At 38.8% G+C, this 19,941-nt stretch overlaps 1 protein-coding gene and 1 long non-coding RNA gene across 3 annotated transcripts in view; one reads left to right on the top strand and one right to left on the bottom strand.

Moving 5' to 3' along the window:
- LOC104680189 overlaps nucleotides 1-6,951 on the bottom strand; it is a 40,796-nt gene extending 33,845 nt beyond the window's left edge. Inside the window, exon 1 of the long non-coding RNA XR_750416.2 lies at nucleotides 6,701-6,951. This is a non-coding gene — a long non-coding RNA (uncharacterized LOC104680189). The remainder of the gene's footprint in view (nucleotides 1-6,700) is intronic.
- Nucleotides 6,952-6,993: 42 nt separating this feature from the next.
- ZCCHC9 (zinc finger CCHC-type containing 9) lies at nucleotides 6,994-18,178 on the top strand. Of its 2 annotated transcripts, none has more exons than XM_010386027.2 (6): nucleotides 6,994-7,083; nucleotides 10,168-10,565; nucleotides 13,634-13,784; nucleotides 14,010-14,102; nucleotides 16,260-16,328; nucleotides 17,586-18,178. In XM_010386027.2, the coding sequence occupies exons 2-6, from the start codon at nucleotides 10,185-10,187 to the stop codon at nucleotides 17,702-17,704; spliced, it is 813 nt and encodes a 270-aa protein (XP_010384329.1). In that variant the 5' UTR covers nucleotides 6,994-7,083; nucleotides 10,168-10,184; the 3' UTR covers nucleotides 17,705-18,178. The 2 variants fall into 2 exon arrangements, with proteins under 2 accessions (XP_010384329.1, XP_030782793.1); XM_030926933.1 differs by having other exon boundaries at nucleotides 7,001-7,083; nucleotides 10,193-10,565.
- Nucleotides 18,179-19,941: the final 1,763 nt, after the last annotated feature.

Below are 19,941 nucleotides of genomic sequence, written 5' to 3'. Positions count from 1 at the left end.
CGCTAATCAGCAGAGAAATGCAAATTAAAACCACAATGAGATACCATCTCCCACCAGTCAGAATGGTGATTAAAAAGTCAAAAAACAACAGGCTGGGCACGGTGGCTCATGCCTGTAATCCCAGTACCTTGGGAGGCCGAGGCGGGCAGATTACGAGGTCAAGAGATCGAGACCATCATGGCCAACATCGTGAAACCCCGTCTCTACTGAAAATACAAAAATTAGCCGGGCATGGTGGTGCGTGCCTATGGTCCCAGTTACTTAGGAAGCTGAGGCAGGAGAATCACTTGAACCAAGGAGGCGGAGGTTGCAGTGAGCCAAGATCGTGCCACTGCACTCCAGCCTGGCGACAGAGCGAGACTCCATCTCAAAAAAAAAAAAAAGTAAAAAAACAGCAGATGCTGGTGAGGCTGCAGAGAAAAGGAATGTTAATATACTGTTGGTGTGAATGTAAATTAGACCAGCCACTGTGGAAAGCAGTTTGGAGATTTCTCAAAGAACTCAGAACTACCACTTGACCCAGCAGTCCTGTTACTGGGTATATACTCAAAGGAATGTAAATCGTTCCGTTACAAAGACACATGCACTCATATGTTCACTGCAGCACTATTCACAATAGTAAAGGCATGGAAATCAACCGAGGGGCCCATGAATAGTGGATTGGATAAAGTAAATATGTACATATACACCATGGAATACTATGCAGCCATAAAAAGAAACAAATCATGTCTTTTGCAGCAACATGGATGAAGCTAGAGGCCATTATGTTAAGTGACTTAACACAGGAACAGAAAAACCAAATACCACATGTTCTTGCTTACAAGTAGGAGCTGAACACTAGGTATTCATGGACAAAGATGGCAACAACAGTTACTGGGGACTGCTAGAGGGAGGAGAGCAAGGGTTGAAAAACTATTAGGTATTATGTTCAGTACTTGGGTGATGGGATCAATCATACCCCAAGCCTCAGCATCATGCAATATACCCATGGAACAAACATGCACATTCTTAAGAAGGCTGTGTTTCACAAATTGCACATTCCAAATTCAAATTGTTTTTGTGATAAAGGAAAGTATACATAGCTAACACCTTGATTCTTAAATTTAAGAGCAACTTAAGTAGTAAATAAAGGAGAAAGATGTAAAACTGAGCTTCAAGAGAATCAAGAAAATACTACTCATAAAATGGTTAAACACTAGTTTAAAAAAAATTTTTTTTATATCATGGTAATACACATAAAATTTACTACTAGTCATTTTAGTGTACAGTTCTGTGGCATTAAGCATATCCACAATGCTTAAAATCCACCATTCTAAATTTCAGTTTTAAAAACAAACAGCCAATACAGGAAAAGTGGCAACACATGTAGATTGAGTACTGGTACCTTAGGATTAGGTCTTAGAAGTCCTTCTTAGTATTTAAAAGAAGAATTTTTAAAAATTATATATATATAAATAAATAAAAACAAGCCCTTCTATCTGGTTTGCTGTCCTTCTCCAAGATACACTGTTTACAGATCTAAAAGCCACATAGACCCAGTGTGGCTAATCTTCCTATTTGAAAACTTGCTGGTGACTTCCATATTAAGCTGGCCTGGGCAAAAGTCCACTCCTTCATTTGCTCCTTGAGGAATTTAAAATCTGTTTTTCTTTTTCTTTTTTTTTTGAGACAGAGTTTCAGTCTTGTCACCCAGGCTAGAGTGCAACAGAGCTCACTGCAACCTCTGCTCACTGCAACCTCTGCCTCCCAGATTACAGGTGGGAGGGATTACAGGTGCCCGCCACCACGCTTGGCTAATTTTTTTTTTTCTTTGGATTTTTACTAGAGACGAGGTTTCACCATGTTGGTCAGGCTGGTCTCGAACTCCTGACCTCAGGTGATCCGCCTGCCTTGTCCTCCCAAAGTGCTGGGATTAAAGGAGTAAGCCACCGCACCTGGCCCTGTTTGTCTTCTTTACTAGATTCCTCTGGGAGTATGAACTGTGTCCAATTCATCTTCATACAGCTCACCATTGGACTCTCACATCTTCTGGAATGTATACAAATATGACTTTCTACATTTTCTTGGTCCATAAATGTTTCTTAAATATTTGTGGGGCCTCATTTCCTAAGATCATTTATTTGCTATGCCATAGTTTTGGGCAGGTTATGTTTTTCCTTGTATGTGGTCCTCTTAAATTAGTTCATCTGAAATCATTAATTACTGTACTGTTTTTACCCAGAATTACTGGTAGATTATTTTATATAGTAGTTACTAAATCAGTATGAAATACTATGTTCACTTTGACCTTTTATAAAGTACTAGCATAAATTTTTATCTCTTTTTTGTGTGTATGTCAGTGTGTGTCAGTCTTATCTGCAAAAGCATTTCAGCTTATTGGAGAGGATTTTAGATTGAGTACATGTATTTGTTTTTTACTGACTCCTCCTCACCTCCATGATCCCTCTCTCCAGTTGTCTGCAACACATCCTACTGTGAAGTTTTTCTAAAACTTCCTAGGAAGTTTTAGATTCTTCCCAGGAAGAATTCTTTTATCTGTAATCTGTATACCACCATAATTCCCTCACTATTTATAACATCAGTTTATTAGTGGTTTTAATCTGTCTTACTCTCACAGGCTCTTGGCTGCTTAAGGGCAGGGACCTCTCTGTCATTTGCATATATCTAGCACTTAAGGTACTGGCACATAATAGATATCAAAAAGGGCTTTTTCCTCACCTATCCTATTTTACAGAATTCCATTTGTAACTATGCGACCTCTCACTGTTCCTTGGAATGGACAGTCTAAGGCCCATAATCTGGTATGACTTCCTCAGACATGAGGAGGAAGAAGTACTCATTTCAGAGAATAAAGGAGAACTTGAAAATCTTGCCACTTGTTTGTAATTTAGATTTAAGTATTCATTTGAAGCACTTAACATCCTAACCACTCAAACACATGATTAGGAACTCAAATTTGAGAAATACAACAGAAGACGGTAAGATGAGTCAGAAGGATACATCATTTCTGTGATTAGTGTTCCAACGCTATTCTTTGCCATGTTTAAGCAAAGAATATGAAAGAGATTCAAGTTTTTTCAGAGGACAACACAAACTTTATATTATTCCTATTCCTTACTGCCTAGGAATCTCAAGCAACTTCCACTAATAGGTTTCTCCTGCTCCACACTTCCAATAGTTTTTCTTTCACTTCTGAAATAAAGCAGTATTGCTCGTAACTTTGTTACTGAGAAAACCAACAATGCAAACGAAAGCACAGAGCCATTTCTATGTGCAAGTTAGCAAAATTCAGTCACTAGCATTGTGTTCTATGGCAATCACTTAACTTCTCTGAAACTAAATTTATTGATCTGTAAAACAAGAAGATAGGGTTTTAAAAGGTACGTATTTCTATGAATCTATAATTAGAAATTCCCACGTGCTGTGTCAAAACCTCCATGGATTAAAAATAACTCTTTAATAATGATTCTAAATGTAATACACACCCATTAAAGAACATCTGTAAAATTATGTATAAAGAAAAAACCCTCATCCAGAGCCTTATGAAGGATCCTAAAGCATTAAAATATCACTGACAGTGTTTTTTTTTTTTTTTTTTTTTTTTTTTTTTTTTTTGAGGCTCGCTCTGTCGCCCGGCTGGATGCAATGGCCGGATCTCAGCTACTGCAAGCCCGCCCCCGGTCACGCCATTCTCCTGACTCACCTCCTAGTAGTGGGACTAAGCGCCCGCCGGTCACGCAGGTTTTTTAATATGTCATTTTTTTTGTCACTGCATTTGTCCGGATCTTGTCTCCTAGTGATCCGCCCGTCTCGGCTCCAAAGTCGGATTACAGGCTTGAGCACCGCGCAACTTTGTTCAGAATGTCGTCCGGATCTTTTTATTTCCAACAGCAGGGTCATTAATTTTTTTCCTCTCTCTTCTGCTGTATTTTTCTGCATACTATAAACAATTCAATAACTGCCCAGAGAATGCATTAGCTACAGTTTTCCGTACACAACCCTCTTTTCCAGATCTATTTTATGGGATCTCCTGTATGATCTAAAACACTATCAACAGTTCTTCATTGCTTAAGCTCTAATGGATAAAGTTTGAACACTGTAATTTCACATTTAAAAACACTTTAATTTGGAAAAATCTCATCCCAGCCTTCCTTTCCAGATCCACTGTTCTCCATTTCAAATTGCTCTATAGGTAAACTGGCTGCCTGGAGGCTGTTCACTCTATTATGTGAGTCAGCTAGAGGGATGGTTCCACCCAGACTGGGCCTTGGACACTTCTAGTCCTCATCGCCTACTGGTCACTTCATCTAGGGTGGCCAAGCGCCTATTATCCAGAGAGAATCTGGGCAAGAATGAAGATTTAAAATTCTAATGGTAGTGGTTCCAATTCCTGGTAATATGGAATAAACACACTCCACTGTCTCTCCCAGTGAATGAAGCTATAAAACATAATACATAGATCAGCAATTTGAGGACTGGAAAAGAAACAGCAGTAGGAAAATTGGGAAGACCAGAATTCCTTATTTAACATTTACCTTGCTGATAATATTGTTATAAAAAATACATTTACAGTATTTCAGTAAGATGGGAAAATTGAATACAAACATAATCCCTTGAACTGTAAAATACTTTCTAAAAAAAAAAAAAATCGAACATCGGTCAGGACAACTTAGTAAAGTGTTTTAAAGTGGATCAAGTAGACAAACAATCCTCTGCAGTATTTCAAAGTAGCAGAGCACACAGGTTTAGACTGAGATCTTGGTTCAAATCCTGGCTCTACCTCTTATTAGCTGTGTGAGCTTGGATAAGTTAGGTCAGCTCTGTGAACTTATTCCCTCATTGCAAAATGGAGAAAATAATAGCACCAACCTCACAGGATACTGAGTGGACTAATTAGGTAATGAATGCAAACCATTAAGCATACTGCAGGCACCTATAAAATGTTCAGTAAAGTTAGCTATTAGTAGCAATAGTTTCCTCCGAATTTCAAAGGACTTATTCTATGCCCTATTTACTCAACCACAAATCTTTATTGGACATACTGCTACAAAAAGAAATCGGAATGTTCCTTTACTTCCAAGAATGAACGACCTACAGTTTAAAATGCAATACACCAATAAAAAGAAAATTTTAGTTAAATGCGCCCTCTAGTGGTATGTTTTGTGCAAGTACCTGGCATCTACAAAAGATAAAACCTCTTCATGAAATGTCACTACCCTGAAGCCAGCTGGTTGAGATCATTACAGTATGGGAAGCACTACCACATATCTTTTAGGAAGTTCCCTATCTTCAAGAGCTGGAAGGTGCTGTTGTTTGTTGTCTTTGAAAACTATCTCCACCATATGACGTAGGATATTTGTGATATGTACCAAACCAAATCTCAACATTCCTACAGCACTGACTTTAAAATCCCTTCTCTTAAAGAAAACTGGGCCACTTTCTTGTTTGCTTTAAACAAACATCGCAAAGTACTTATTCTTCATTTACTTAAGAAATACGAGGGCCAGGCGCAGTGGCTCACGCTTGTAATCCCAGTACTTTGGAGGCCAAGGCGGGCGGATCACCTGAGATCAGGAGTTTGAGACCAACCCGGCCAGCATGGCGATATCCCGTCTCTACTAAAAATACAAAAACTAGCCGGGCGTGGTGGCGGGCACCTGTCATCTCAGCTACTTGGGAGGCGGAGGCAGAAGAATCGCTTGAACCCGGGAGGCAGAGGTTGCAAGCTGAGATCGCACCATTGCACTCCAGCCTGGGCGACAAGAGCCAAACTCCTTCGCAAAAAACAAAACAAAAAAAACAAATACGAAGCGAGCACCAACGATGTACCAGGCAATGAGAATACAATAAACTTACACAATTATTATGTAATTACAAATGTGAAAAGTGTCATAAGAAAGCATAGACTGCCATGAGCACACAGTAGGGGATTGGTCCTGTATGGGGGTAGTAGGGGGTTGGAAGGCTTTCTTGAGAATAAAATATTTAAAGCCTTGAAGGGTGAGTAGAAAGTAACTGGAAGAAGAAAAGGAGTACCATACAAAGACAACAGAAAATGTAAAGGCCTGGAGACGGCAAGGAACACACGGCATTTGAGAAATTGAAGAAAGATCCTATGCACGGTGCTCAAAGGAGAGATTGTGCAAGATGAGGCTAGGGAAGTAGGCAGGGACTTCACAAGGAGTTTGAATTTCATCCTAAAAACAATGGGAAGCGATGGCAGAGTTTAAAGCAGTACAGCAGTAATACGACATACATTTTCAAAAGTTCCGTTCCTACGGCACGGAAAATGGATTTGAGGGAGCTGGGGCAGAATGAATCCCCAGAGCAGCTGTAGAACCACAGGTACAACATGGGACGAGGGAGGAGGTGCCAATAAAGATAAAATAAGTGGACAAATATTCAAAAGGCTAAATGAATCGAGCAAACTGTTGAGAGTAGTGGTCCTGGTAAATCGCATTTTTTCACTAGGCACAGCTGGTGGTGGTATGCATTTGGAAACACGCTAAAGAAAATGAGCCGTTTAGGATTCTAGGGTTTTCCTCTTAAAAAGAGAACTTGTTTGGCTACCAAGTGTTAACATTTTAATGCTCAACGAGCACTGAAGAGGGGACATGAGGCACTGCCTCTCACCCAAGACAGCCCCAAAATGTCCTTTTCAGACTTTTATCACAGTGACCCACTCCCACCGCGTCTTTACCTTGCCTCTGCCTGAATGTCCTTAACTCCCTCCTTGCCGCCAATTTCACCAGATTTTTGTTTTCTTATCCAGTCTCACGGAAGCCTCTCCAGCATCTCCCACCCTACCGATCCTCCCGTCTATCTCGCCCACTACACTATGAGTTCAGACAGCACGGACTGAACGCTTCATCTTTTTGTGTCGGCGCCCTGCACATCCCCATCCCATCACTAAGCTCGCCGCAAACTCAGCTCAATCTCAACGCCCACGAGCCGCTCCTAAAGACCGCCTGTGATGCCGGAAGTGACGCGCTCTCGGGCACTATGTGCTTCCGGTCTCTAATGCCGCAGGAGGGTGGTCTTTCCTGGCTTGCTAACTCGACTGCTCTGGGGGATTCGTGCGCGGTAAGAAGCTGCGCCGCAGCGCAGGGAGGGGAGGTTTGCCGCCTTGAAAACTGCAGGGTGTTGTTCGTTCCCGCTGGCCTGGCGAAACTTGTATGGGAAGCTGGGAGGACAGAAGGCCTAGCCCGCTGGGTCCCTGAGCTGGCTGAGCGCGGGCTGCTCGGGCTATGTAGGGGTGTCGGCCTCAGCTGTTGGGCTCCGGCTGCTGGGGGCTGCGCGTCCAGCCGCTCTGGAATCCTGCGAGTGGGCCGCTCGGCTCTCCTACTTCATGCTCCTGATAACCCATAGCCTCCCACTTCCCACTTACGCAGGGGAAGGATAATCCATTTCGTTTTGAACAGCTTCGGTCCCCACTGGGACAGTCGCATAAACTTCGGCGAAGAGTGCGCTCATGAAGTGGCATGGAGCATCTTACACCAATTCATTGGGTCCACCCTTCAGCTTCTGTGGAAGGGATCTTTCTGTTACCAGATGCTGAGACTTGGGGGATTGGGAGGGATGCTGGTCTTAAAAGGTGATGGCTTAGGTCGGGCGCGGTGGCTCACGCCTGTAATCCCAACACTTTGGGAGGTCGAGGCGGGCGGATCTCCTGAGGTCAGGAGTTCGAGACCACCCTGGGCAACATGGTGAAACCCCTTCTCTACTAAAATACAAAAAATTAGCTGGGCGTGGTGGCACATGCCTGTAATCCCAGCTATTCCGGAGGCTGAGGCACGACAATCGCTTGAGCCCTGGAGGCAGAGGTTGCAGTGAGCCAAGATGGCCCACTACACTCCAGGTTGGGCTACAGAGTGAGACTCCGTCTCAACAGCGACAACAACAACAAAGGTGGTGGCTTAATACAGCCATGCTTCCCTTAACAACTGGTATAGTTCTGAGAAACGGCTGGGCCTTTTCGTGGTTTGGTGAATATCATAGTGTACTTATACAACAAACCTACACACCTGGGCCGTATGGGATAACCTGTTGCTTCTAGACTGCAGACCTGTACAGTATGACTACTGAATACTGTAGGCAGTTCTAAAAGCATGATAAGTGTGTATCTAAACGTAGAAAAGATACTGTAAAAATATGGTAGAAAAGAAAGCATGGTACACCTGAATAGGGCACTTAAAGCATGGAGCTTGCAGGGCTGTCGGTAGCTATGAGTGAGTCAGTGAGTGGTATGTGAGTGTGAAGGCCTAGGATATTTAGGGTATTGCAGTACACTACTGTAGACTTTATAAATGCTGTATGCTTAGTCTAAGTTTATTTTAAAATGTTTAAAGTAATAACCTTAGCTTACTGTGCTTTAACTTTATAAACTTTTAAATTAGTTTTAACTTCTTGACCCTTTTTTTTTTTTTTTTTTTTTTTTGAGACGGAGTCTATTCTCTCTCTCTCTCTTTTTTGAGACAGAGTTTTGCTCTTGTCACCCAGGCTGGAGTGCAGTGGTGCAATCTCGGCTCACTGCAACCTCTGCCTCCCAGGTTCAAGCGATTCTCCTGCCTCAGCCTCCCAGGTGGCGCGCACCTGTAGCCGCGCCTGTAGCCGGGGCTACAAGCGCGCGCCACCACACTCAGCTAACTTTTGTATTTTTAGTAGAGATGGGTTTCACCATGTTTGCCAGGATGGTCTCGATCTCCTGACCTCGTGATCCGCCCTTCTTGGCCTCCCAAAGTGCTGGGATTACAGGCATGAGCCACCACACCCAGCCCACTCTTCTGTAATAACACTTAGCTTAAAACGCTAATATGTTGTGTAGGTATACAAAAATGTTTTCTTTATTCCCTTACAGTATTCTATAGCTTTTTCCTGTTAAAATGTTTTTGTTATTATAAACTGAGACATACACATTATGCCTACACCGGGTCAGGATCATCAGTATCACTCTTTTCTTCCTCCACATCTTATCCTACTGAAGGGTTTTCAGGGGCAGTAACATGAATGGAGCTGTCATCTCCTATGATAACTGCCTTTTTCTGGAATACTTATAATTATCTAGTATTATGTACAGTACATCATTGTAAACGCTATGCTTGTATATGACTGGCAGCCCAGTAGGTTTGTTTACACCAGCATTACCACAGACATGAGTAATGTGTTAGACTACAAGTTATGAGGGCTACAAAGTCAACAGGAATTTTTCAGCTGCATTATGATCATCTGAGACCAGTATCATATGTGCAGTCGCTATTGACCTAAATGTTACGTACTATGTGACTGTAGCTGATGAATCTTTGATTATGGCTGAATGTTCTCATTCATTGCAGGAAAAAAAATATCCTCCAAATTACTAGGATATAAGTGACCAAAACTTTGTTCCGTTTTATGTTGGAGCCAAATAATTAGTGTTAGGATAAATTACTTCTTTAAAGTATGTATGTGCTCTAAAATGAAAAGTATTTCTGAACATTAAAGCATAGGTATTAAGAGTATAAAAACAAGATACAGATTTTGGTGTGAAATGTATCTTATGATTCAAATCATAATTTAAATAGAATCGAAGATGATTGAAATCACAGGGCTGGAAGTCGCTTATACCTTGATTAGTAAGAGAGGAAGCCTGGGATCACCCTGTGATAGTAAACACTTTTTTATGTTTTACTTATAACTCTGTCAGGAAATTTCAACAAACTTCATATTAAAGGACATGATTTCTGTATACTTAGTAATTTGCCATGCAAATTGTTGCATTGAAATGGCAGACTAAGCAAGACGATTGGGAGAAAGTAGCTGTGGGACTTGAGGAAAATAAACAGGAAAACTGCAGAATGTGGAAGGAATAATTGCATTCATTATATTACTATCTGATTTATATTTTATGAAACAATTTGATTTCTTAATTTTTCAATTTTAAGCACAACTTTTTTAACTGGTATGGCAGCTTTTCTGGTAAGTGGTAGATTTATATTAGAAGCATGTCTGTGCAGCATATTATAGCATTAAATATGTATGTAGATATCTAACTGAAGTAAAAAGTGTTTTAATAATTAAAAGTTTAACGTATGGGCATATGTGAGATATAGTGATACAGCAGGTCTCTTTAGTTTTGCTGTTTTTGTTGTTGATGACTAACCACCCATGCTTGTCTTAAAAATTGATAAGGTACCTCTGATGAAATTATGACCAGGTGGGCCCGAGTTAGTACCACATGTAACAAGAGACCCTTGCCTGCAACGTCATGGGAGGACATGAAGAAGGGATCCTTTGAGGGAACAAGCCAAAACCTACCAAAGCATAAACAACTTGAAGCCAATAGGCTATCCCTCAAAAATGATGCACCCCAAGCAAAACATAAAAAGAAAAAGAAAAAGGAGTACTTAAATGAAGATGTGAATGGATTCATGGAATACCTAAGACAGAATTCACAGATGGTTCACAATGGGCAAATTGTAGCAACAGACAGTGAGGAAGTAAGGGAAGAAATTGCAGTTGCTTTAAAGAAAGACAGTCGACGGGAAGGAAGAAGATTAAAAAGACAAGCGGCAAAGAAAAATGCAATGGTGAGAGCATCGCTTCTACCATGTTATTTACTTTATTTAGCTGGAAACTATTCTTATACCCACATACAGATACATCTTAGCAGGATCTGGTTACCATTATGTCCCAGATTCATAGAGCATCATTTTAAGGACTAGTACTTTTTTAGCACATATATGCTAGGCACATGATGTACTGGTTAATTATCACAACAACACAGCAAAGGTGATGGCATTATTCCCATATTATGGATGGCAAACACTGAAGTGCAGACAGATTAAATAACTTGTGAAAGCCACTTAGCTAGTAGCAGAGGTAAAATTCAAACCCAGCCTGACTTCAAAACCTATGTTATAGACCAGATGTGGTAGCCCATGCCCGTGATCCCAGCACTGTGGGAGGCTGAGGCAGGAGGATCACTTGAGCCCAGGAGTTAAAGACCAGCCAGGGCAACATAGGGAGACCCCATCTCTACCAAAAAAAAAAAAAAAAAAAATTAGCCAGGTGTGGTGATACACACCTGTGATCCCAGCTACTACTGCCAGCTGAGGCAGGAGGATTGAGCCTGGGAGGTCAAGGCCTACAGTGAACCATGTGACCAACCGCTGCATTTCAGTCTGGGTGACAAAACGAGAGTTTGTCTTCCAAAAAAACAAATCCTATCCTCACCTTCCAATAGCCCCTTTTTCAAATAAGCATGGAGAAAACGTCAAAATTATGAAGAAGATCAAGTACAACAGATTAAATGTGTGTGGGTCCCTATTACTTGGAAAGGATGTTCTTTATCTATGAAATACTGAAGCACAGGAAAGAGGTACATAGGAGCCACACTAGTTAGAGCAGAGTAATAGAATTAAAAGTCCTTGACACTCCCTAGTCATTGCTTCCTCCCTCCCCCATATTACATTCAGAGGAATGCTGGGGGCAGCAGGTTTCTTTCTGTAATGCCTAGCGCTAGATTTTAAAGTATGTCAGGCAAAGGGGATGAAATACTCGCTATAATTATTTTTCCCTTCTCGAAGTGAGTTTCCCAAGTCTCCCAGCACGCCACTTCATAAGAATGAAGACTTGTTGCTAGTTATACTTTTATTTTTTATTAGTATTACTATATGTAGAGCACTGTTTGCACCAATGCAGGCTTGAAATGTTAACAGCCTCTATAAATGTGTCTTTTGGCTGTTGGCAAGATTAGTCTATGCATTGTTCTATTTAAAGATAATTATTTAGAGATAATACTGATGAAACATTCCTTATGGATAAATATGGATAGAAAGGATAACATTTCTATTGGTATCAGGATAGAGTTTTGTCTAAGTTAACTATTTTTAAATATTTTAAGTCATTTTAGTTTAGTTGACATAGGCAGTATGGTGAATTGCATACCATTTGAAGACATTTACTGTTATGATCTCTTAAGCATTATGTTTGTCCCCATTAAGTGGGGAAGGATATTGTTTTTTAAAAAGGGGAGTGCTATATAAATAGTATATGGCTTGTTGTGACCTGTTGTTAATTTACTTCCTTGCTATTTTTTTTAATACCTTATACTAAGCATCAGTCCTTAAATGCTAATAAACTGATTATGCTATTGAAATTTACAATCAGCGCTTCACATTCCCATCTACATTAAACTTAAGGACCATTCAAAAATGTTGTAGTAAGTGATGATTAGGTTTTAAAGGAGAAGGCTGTGAACTAAGGCAGTAGTCTCAGCTTAATAGAGACCACTTTGACTTCACCAACAAGCCAAGACTTCCTATAGTGGTGATGCAGGTTTTAGCAGTAGCTTTTGCTGCATTTGTATAATAAATGCAGCTTCTTCTTTTTGGACCAGCTCATTCTAAATGTACAAGTTACTGAAGAATTTAAAGGGACTCATTTTTCAATATTTTAGGAAAAAAGGACAGAGTTGCAAAATAAATGTTTTATTTTGCCGGTTGAATTTGCTTTTTTAAAAAACCTGTGCTTATTTTGAAAAACATAATTAAATGACTATTTATTATCCAATAAATATATATATCTTTTTCCAGCTTAAATAAAATAGTTTAAATATCTGCCATTTTTGATTATGGTTGATGTTCTCATTTATTGCAGCAAAAAAATTCTTCAAATTTCTGTAAATAACTAACCATTGCTCAGTTTTATGTTGGAACCAAATAATTCATCTCAGAGTAAATTATTCCTTTAAAATGTATTGCGTATATATTCTAAAAATGAAACCTATTTCTGAATATTAAAGAATGTGTATGGCCGGGCGTGGTGGCTCACGCCTGTAATACCAGCACTTTGGGAGGCTGAGGCGGGTGGATCACGAGGTCAGGAGATTGAGACCATCCTGGCCAACATGGTGAAACCCTGTCTCTACTAAGAATACCAGAATTATCTGGTCGTAGTGGCTCGTGCTTATAATCCCACCTACTTGGGAGGCTGAGGCAGGAGAATAATTTGAACCCGGGAGGCGGAGGTTGCAGTGAGCCAAGATCACGCCACTGCACTCCAGCCTGGTGACAGCGAGATTCCATCTCAAAAAAAAAAAAGCGTATTTAGGGTACAAAAACAAGGATATACTTTTTGCTATGAAATATATCTTATGGTTTGAATCATAACTTGAATGGAAACATTTGACCAAAATTCATTCAATTATGTAAACTTTAAAAAAAATTAATTTTTTAAAAATTTTGAGTATATAATTATACACAAATACAAATTTTGAGTGATAATTTTTATAGCCACTGCCCATTTCCTATAGAAAACGCCATTTTTCTACTGCAGACATTCCAGTTATAAAATGAATAGTCCATATTTGCTCAATTCATTTAAGCAATTGCCTTCTACAAAGCCACATATATAACATTGTTCCTGAGATTGATAGATTTATCGATTGAGGTTTTCAAAAGCAAGGAAACCCTCTGATGGAAAGGACATCTCATTGTTTAGGAATGTATGAAACCTTTTTTCTACAAATAAAATATTGAGATTTCAGAAAAAGAGCTAAATAAGATGAGAAATGTTTTAAATATGTTTTTGATAACAATTAATAAAGTCACTGGTATAGTTTTGCAGTGTGCCAACCCACATTTTGTTTTCCCAGGTGTGTTTCCATTGTAGAAAACCTGGTCATGGAATTGCAGATTGCCCTGCCGCCCTTGAAAATCAAGACATGGGCACTGGGATATGTTACAGGTGTGGGTCCACAGAGCATGAAATAACCAAGTGTAAAGCTAAAGTAGACCCGGCTCTCGGTATGTGTTTCTTTCAGTTTTTTGCTTTGTTCATGGGGAAAGCCAATAAATAGGACCCTGGGTATATCTTTAACACAATTTGTTAAGAGTGTGCCACTTAGTATTTGGAAATCATATGAGATTAAATTTTAAGTTATGTAAAAATATTTTTTATTCAGTGTTAATGTGAATTTTATGACTTGCCATATGTATTGTCAACTGAATAGGAACTGTTGATTTTTACAGGCGAATTTCCTTTTGCAAAATGTTTTGTTTGTGGAGAAATGGGCCACCTGTCTAGATCTTGTCCGGATAATCCCAAAGGACTCTATGCTGATGGTAAGTACTGTTACCTTCATATAGCAGAAATGGTGAGTTATCGTGCAGTTGTGATTTAGTTTACACTCAATCAGTTCTTGAATAACTTCTTGAATAAATTGCAAAACCTTGAGAATTACATTATTTTTATCAAGTGCTATTATATGTACTGGGCTTTTTGTGCAGTTTGACTTCATATGTTAATAAAACAAATCAGAAAAAACTAAGGTGTGTATTTCCAACTGTGCTTGCTTCATCATTTGTGAGACTATTATACTTTTCTACTTTTAGACATAATAGAAGCAGAGGGATTATATATCTCTCAAGCTAATATGAGGTTTTTAAAATCGTATTATATATTCAGCCTCAGCCAGCATACCATTTTTGTGGAAGGGTGGGTACACGATTCAATACTGTAGTGATGTTTGCTTCTGAATTTTTTTTCTTAGTTATTTGTCTGGCATGGGATTATGTAGCTTTTTTCTCTTTAACTTGGGTAATTAAGGTTCACACAGTAAAGTCTATGCGGTCTAAAGCTTTAAGGAGGAGGCTGTTATCTGTTGACGTGGTGGCTGGTGCCATCAGGCTCTAGACATTTCTTGTGTCATGTCCTGGGTGTCCCCCTGGAGAAGTTCAGTGAAAAAGCGTAGCTTTTGGAGTTGGTCAGACTTGGGTTATAGTGCCAGCACCGCCACTCACTAGCTCGGGGGCTTTGGCCAACTTACCAAACTCAATCTCAGTTTCCTCAGCTATAGAATGGAGCTGATAAAACTATATTTTATTGATTCTAAGATGCACAGTTTTTCAATTTTAATCCCTTGGAAATCAGAATGTATCTTACCATTGGTGGGTCCCACATAATTGACAGCTGTTTTTCTTTCTGAGAGGTATGTGCAATAATGATACATCTTATAATCAATGGTGTCTTAGAGTTGATGAATTATGATATTTGCCTAAAGAGTTTTTAATAAAGATTAAAGTATATTATTCAAGTGCTTCTTTTTCACTATGGCATATAAAGAAGCCAGGGCCTGAAAAATGCTCAGGTGCATTTCAGTTTTGAGCTTATAAAAATGGGTAGTTAACATGACGAGTGAGCAAAAATGGCTTTCACTGGTCAACCAAAGTGACTAGATGTAAAAAAAAAAAAAAGATTTAATGCAGCAAGGAGAGTAGATCCCATAGATGTGAAAATTTGGCCAGATTAGCCTGTGTGTACTTTGATTTTATAACTTGTAATCTTTTGTTTACAATAAGGGGCTTTCTGTGACTTGTTTTAATTTAGAACACTTTGGTAGCAATAGAAATACTGGATACATTTTTGTATGGTACATTTGATGTATATAGAATTAGTACTTTGTTTTTAAGAGGTAAAGCATTATGTCAGGGGGAAAAGTAGGGTGGGTTTCCAAATTTGCATTTTTTATATTGAAAATAAAGTCAAGATTTGGGGAAAAAAGAAAATTCAGCCAGATTTGTATCTTTGTATTTCATTAGGTCATTTTTCTAAGTCACTTAACATTTTGAGCATAATCAAAATAATGCTTGACCATTAAGCAACAGTGTTTGATCATTAAGTGAAAGACTTATTTTAGAAAGCACATGTGTTGTGATTCACAATTCTGAAATGTTTAAAGTAGGCAGATGGGCATTTTTATAGGGTTAGGGTGCCTGGCCAATGGAAGGCACTGAAACAAAAATTAACTTTATTTCTTTTGTAAATGCTTACCCACATCTGATCTGTACAGTAGAATAGTAGTTTCTAATCTGTTTTTGGGCCATTGACAGAGAATCTGACATGCTATTCAGGAAAGAGCATCTGCTTACAACTTTTATTTACAGGTCCAAGGGTTCACAGACTCTTGACTGTCTAAGCATTAAGATCCAGGCTTCTGTGCAATAGCTCTTGAACAAGTGCCTTCTATCATAACTCATTTTCCTACTTCTCAAGGCCAGGTGCAAGAAGCAGTGGGTGGGTACAATTTACTGCTCTGTGAGGTTAAAAGGAATGGAGAATGAATTCTTAATATGAATAGTGGCACCTCCCTATGTTCCTGGTCTAGCTACCTTTACAACTGACAAGGTTGTGAGGATCCAGTAAGATGTGAAAGTGCTTTGAGATGTTAAAAACCCCATGTAAATATGAGATGGTATTCAGTGGCTTTGCTCTTTCAATAGGTGGCGGCTGCAAACTTTGTGGCTCTGTGGAACATTTAAAGAAAGATTGCCCTGAAAGTCAGAATTCAGGTGAGATCTCTGGGCCTGTACTTAGAAGGGCTGAGATTAATATTTCTCTGCATTTTATTCTGCACTTATTATGAATAACTCATTGGGATGCTAATGATTTTAAGACCTGTTTTCCTACTGTAGCAATCACTTAATCTCTGTCAGCAACAGACACACATCGTACTGAGTAACTGAATAGGTGGGGAAAAAAGTGACCAGTAAGCCTTAGGGGACCCTAAGACATCTTATTCATAAGCATTTATATTTGCTAACTAATGAATTTAATATAATAGAGCCAATTCTGTTACTTAAGAAAAATATGAATTCACTAAGAGAAAATAAAAAATATGAAATAACTTTCCATAGTCTTAATATTGAGTGTCCTCATGTATGCTTTGCTTTGTATGTACCTAAAAGATTCAGAGTTGATTGCAGAAACTACCAAAAATATTAAAAATGTGTTATCTACACAGAATCTGGCTATTTTCTTCCTGATGAAATACTAGCCTTATTCATCAAAAACTTCAGAGATGTTCACTATACCTATGGCAGACTTTTGAGGAAGTGGAGATCATTATTACATTAGTTTGCCTGGACTAGAATGATGATAATCCTGTGTGAAGGCAGGCAAGAAGGCAGTAGGATAGCCCAGCAGTGCTTCTTATGGAAAGAGCACATTTCTTTTTATTTCACATAGTTACAACACTACACAAATAAGTCTGCTCATTCTTACTTCTTATCCCTAACATTTAAATTTGAAAACCAAGAGTTCTTGTTTACAAGCTTGTTTAGAAGATAGTCTTTAGTACATTGTAGGCAGTGAGATTGAAATGATGAAGTGGAATTTGAATTCTCCCTCCTGGGAGGATTGCCACTTCCCAAATGACAAGACTGACAAGCAGATGTTGTATAATTTCACAGGTAGAATCTTATGCATTTAAAACTGATGCTTCATAAGCCTTGCTGTTTACAGACTCTTGGAATTCATTGACTCTGTAATGATGAACTCTGGGAAAGAATGAAAGAGCTTTCTCATCAATTCGTGCATTGCAAAGTAGTTGCTGCATTTCCCTAATTGGGATGAGAAATTGCCTGTGGTACTCTGAAATCAAGGGTTATAATCAATTACAGAATTGCTCACTTTCCTTTAGTGATGGAGTCTTCCCTCCTTGTGATTATTCATGTCAAAATGAGTTCCTTTCCAAAACCAGTAACAATCTGAGTGGATGCATTTGATTACTGTTTTTCTCATATTCTGATTTTTCTATTCCTTTACAGAGCGAATGGTCACAGTCGGTCGCTGGGCAAAGGGAATGAGTGCAGACTATGAAGAAATTTTGGATGTACCTAAACCACAAAAACCCAAAACAAAAATACCTAAAGTTGTTAATTTTTGATAACAACTAGCACTATCATTAGTTACCACCTCATCATTACTTTCTAAACCAGGCCCACTTCACGAGTTAGAATTGAGCTCCCTTGTAGCCAGGACTATACTGTAGATATCAGTATGATCTGGGTGTGGTCGAAAACAATTTTGTTTATTCTGTCCATCAAATTGTACTTCTACCACTGTTTGGAGAAGATTGAAGAAAAGAATAAGATGATTAAATGGATTCTCTAAAAGAACATATTTTAAGAGACAGAACTTAGACATAACCAAGTAGTTGTATACCTGATTGTAACAATCATCTTTTATAAAAGGAAAATTATGCATAAATGTAAAACACTCCTAAACAAAGGGTACAAATGAATTTTTGGTTATATCATTTTCTTGGCTCAAAGTATCAAATTTATTATTATAATAGAAATTTATAAGTTGCTAGAAAGTCTATGTTTTTAAAATATGGAATAAAAATGCATTTTCTATTGCTTGTTTTTCTGAATACTTGATTCTTGATTGAAATAGCCATTGTTCGTTAATATCCATGTAACAATCCCTTTGGAAACAAGATTTTTTATGAATCCTAGATGAGAATAAACAGGGATTTGGTTTTTGTTTTAGTTTTGACATAAAGGATTACAAGTTACTAAAGTTAAAATTGAAATACCTCAACTTAACAGCAGCTCTTTTTTGCCCTTGATTTTCAAGAGAGAAATTCTAGCCAAAAATCAGTTTTCATTACTTAACCAGAATGACGGCACATAACAGACTGTATAATAAACTTAATAGCATTTTGTTCACATGTTTTAGATGAGTCAGAGTGAGAGGGAAATATCACCATAATGGAATTAGAACTCTAATCAGAGACCCATTAGCTTCTTTGTTTGATTTCATGAATTCATGCATACTTAATACATATATTTCACAAGGCTTAACACTACCATTGTACTGTATAATGGAATGACTCTAGTGGTTTTGTGTTTCATTTCAAATTTTACCTGATTGAATCCATTTGTAACTAAAGGAAACAGCTGTGATTAGTTACTGATGCATCAAAAGCAAAATATTTACCAAATAAGAAACACTTTTCTCTGTTTTCATATCTGTACAACTCTACAGTTCTAGTCTTAATAGGAGCTGTTCTTTTTTTTCAGTGTGAGAGGAAAACATGATGACAATACTGCTCAGCATCCCAGAGCTTAAGGAAATGAGTGTCATTTAGAAGGAATTTCACAAGCCATGCAGCTGGAAAAGGACAGTAATGCTGCCTTAGTCATCTAGTCTGAACACACCCAGATTTATTTCACCTGTCCCATCAGGAGCAGAAGGCTTTGTAGAGTCTGCAGCCTGTCAGCTGAAAGTTAGGTCTAATGCTTTTTGTAGTCTTCAGTGCAAAGATGTTGGTATCCATTTTGCCTTTCTTGGATTACTTTGTGTGTGTGTGCGCGCATATAATTTTTTTTTTTTTTTTTTGAGATGGAGTCTCGCTCGTCACCTAGGCTAGAGTGCAGTGGCACGATCTTGGCTCACTGCAACCTCCGCCTCCTGGGTTCAAGCGATTCTCCTGCCTCAGCCTACTGAGTAGCTGGGATTACAGGCATGCACCACCACGCTGGGCTAATTTTTAGTACAGGTGGGGTTTCATTATGTTGGCCAGGCTAGTCTGAAACTCTTGACCTCATGATCTGCTCAGCCTAAGCCTTCCAAAGTGCTGGGATTACAGGCATGAGTCACTGTGCCCGGCCTACTTTGTTTATATTTTAATGATCTATAAATATTAGGCAGTGAAGTCATTAGAAATAAATTGCAGGTACTGAATGTAGCATTAAACATGTGTACGGACACTGAAAGGAATGCACCAGAGGTAGAAATCCTGAGAGATGCTGAGTGTTTCTTAAAAGGAACTATAGACATTGGTTATTTTCTTAGCTAAAAATGCCTAAAGAGGAAGGCAAACAATGTATTCATTCATCTTGTATGTTTCCCAAGCACTACTATGTTCCTGTTACTCTTATGCACTTCAAATTGTGGCAGTCAACAAGACAGACAAGGCCACATGCATTATAATGGGGCTGAATAATGGACAGGAGACTTAGGAAAAATACCAGCAAGAAATGTTTTATTACAATCCTAAAATATTTTTTGAATCCCCTAAGACTTTAAAAAAAATTTTTTAGATGGGGTCTTACCCTGTCACCCAGGCTGGAGTGCAGTGATGCAATCATAGTTCACTGAAGCCTCAAACACCTG

The sequence above is a fragment of the Rhinopithecus roxellana genome, chromosome 3 (genome assembly GCF_007565055.1).
Source record: "Rhinopithecus roxellana isolate Shanxi Qingling chromosome 3, ASM756505v1, whole genome shotgun sequence".
Taxonomy (NCBI): Eukaryota; Metazoa; Chordata; class Mammalia; order Primates; family Cercopithecidae; genus Rhinopithecus; species Rhinopithecus roxellana.
Note: the sequence above shows the minus strand (reverse complement) of the source record. Positions and strands in the feature narration are given on the sequence as shown.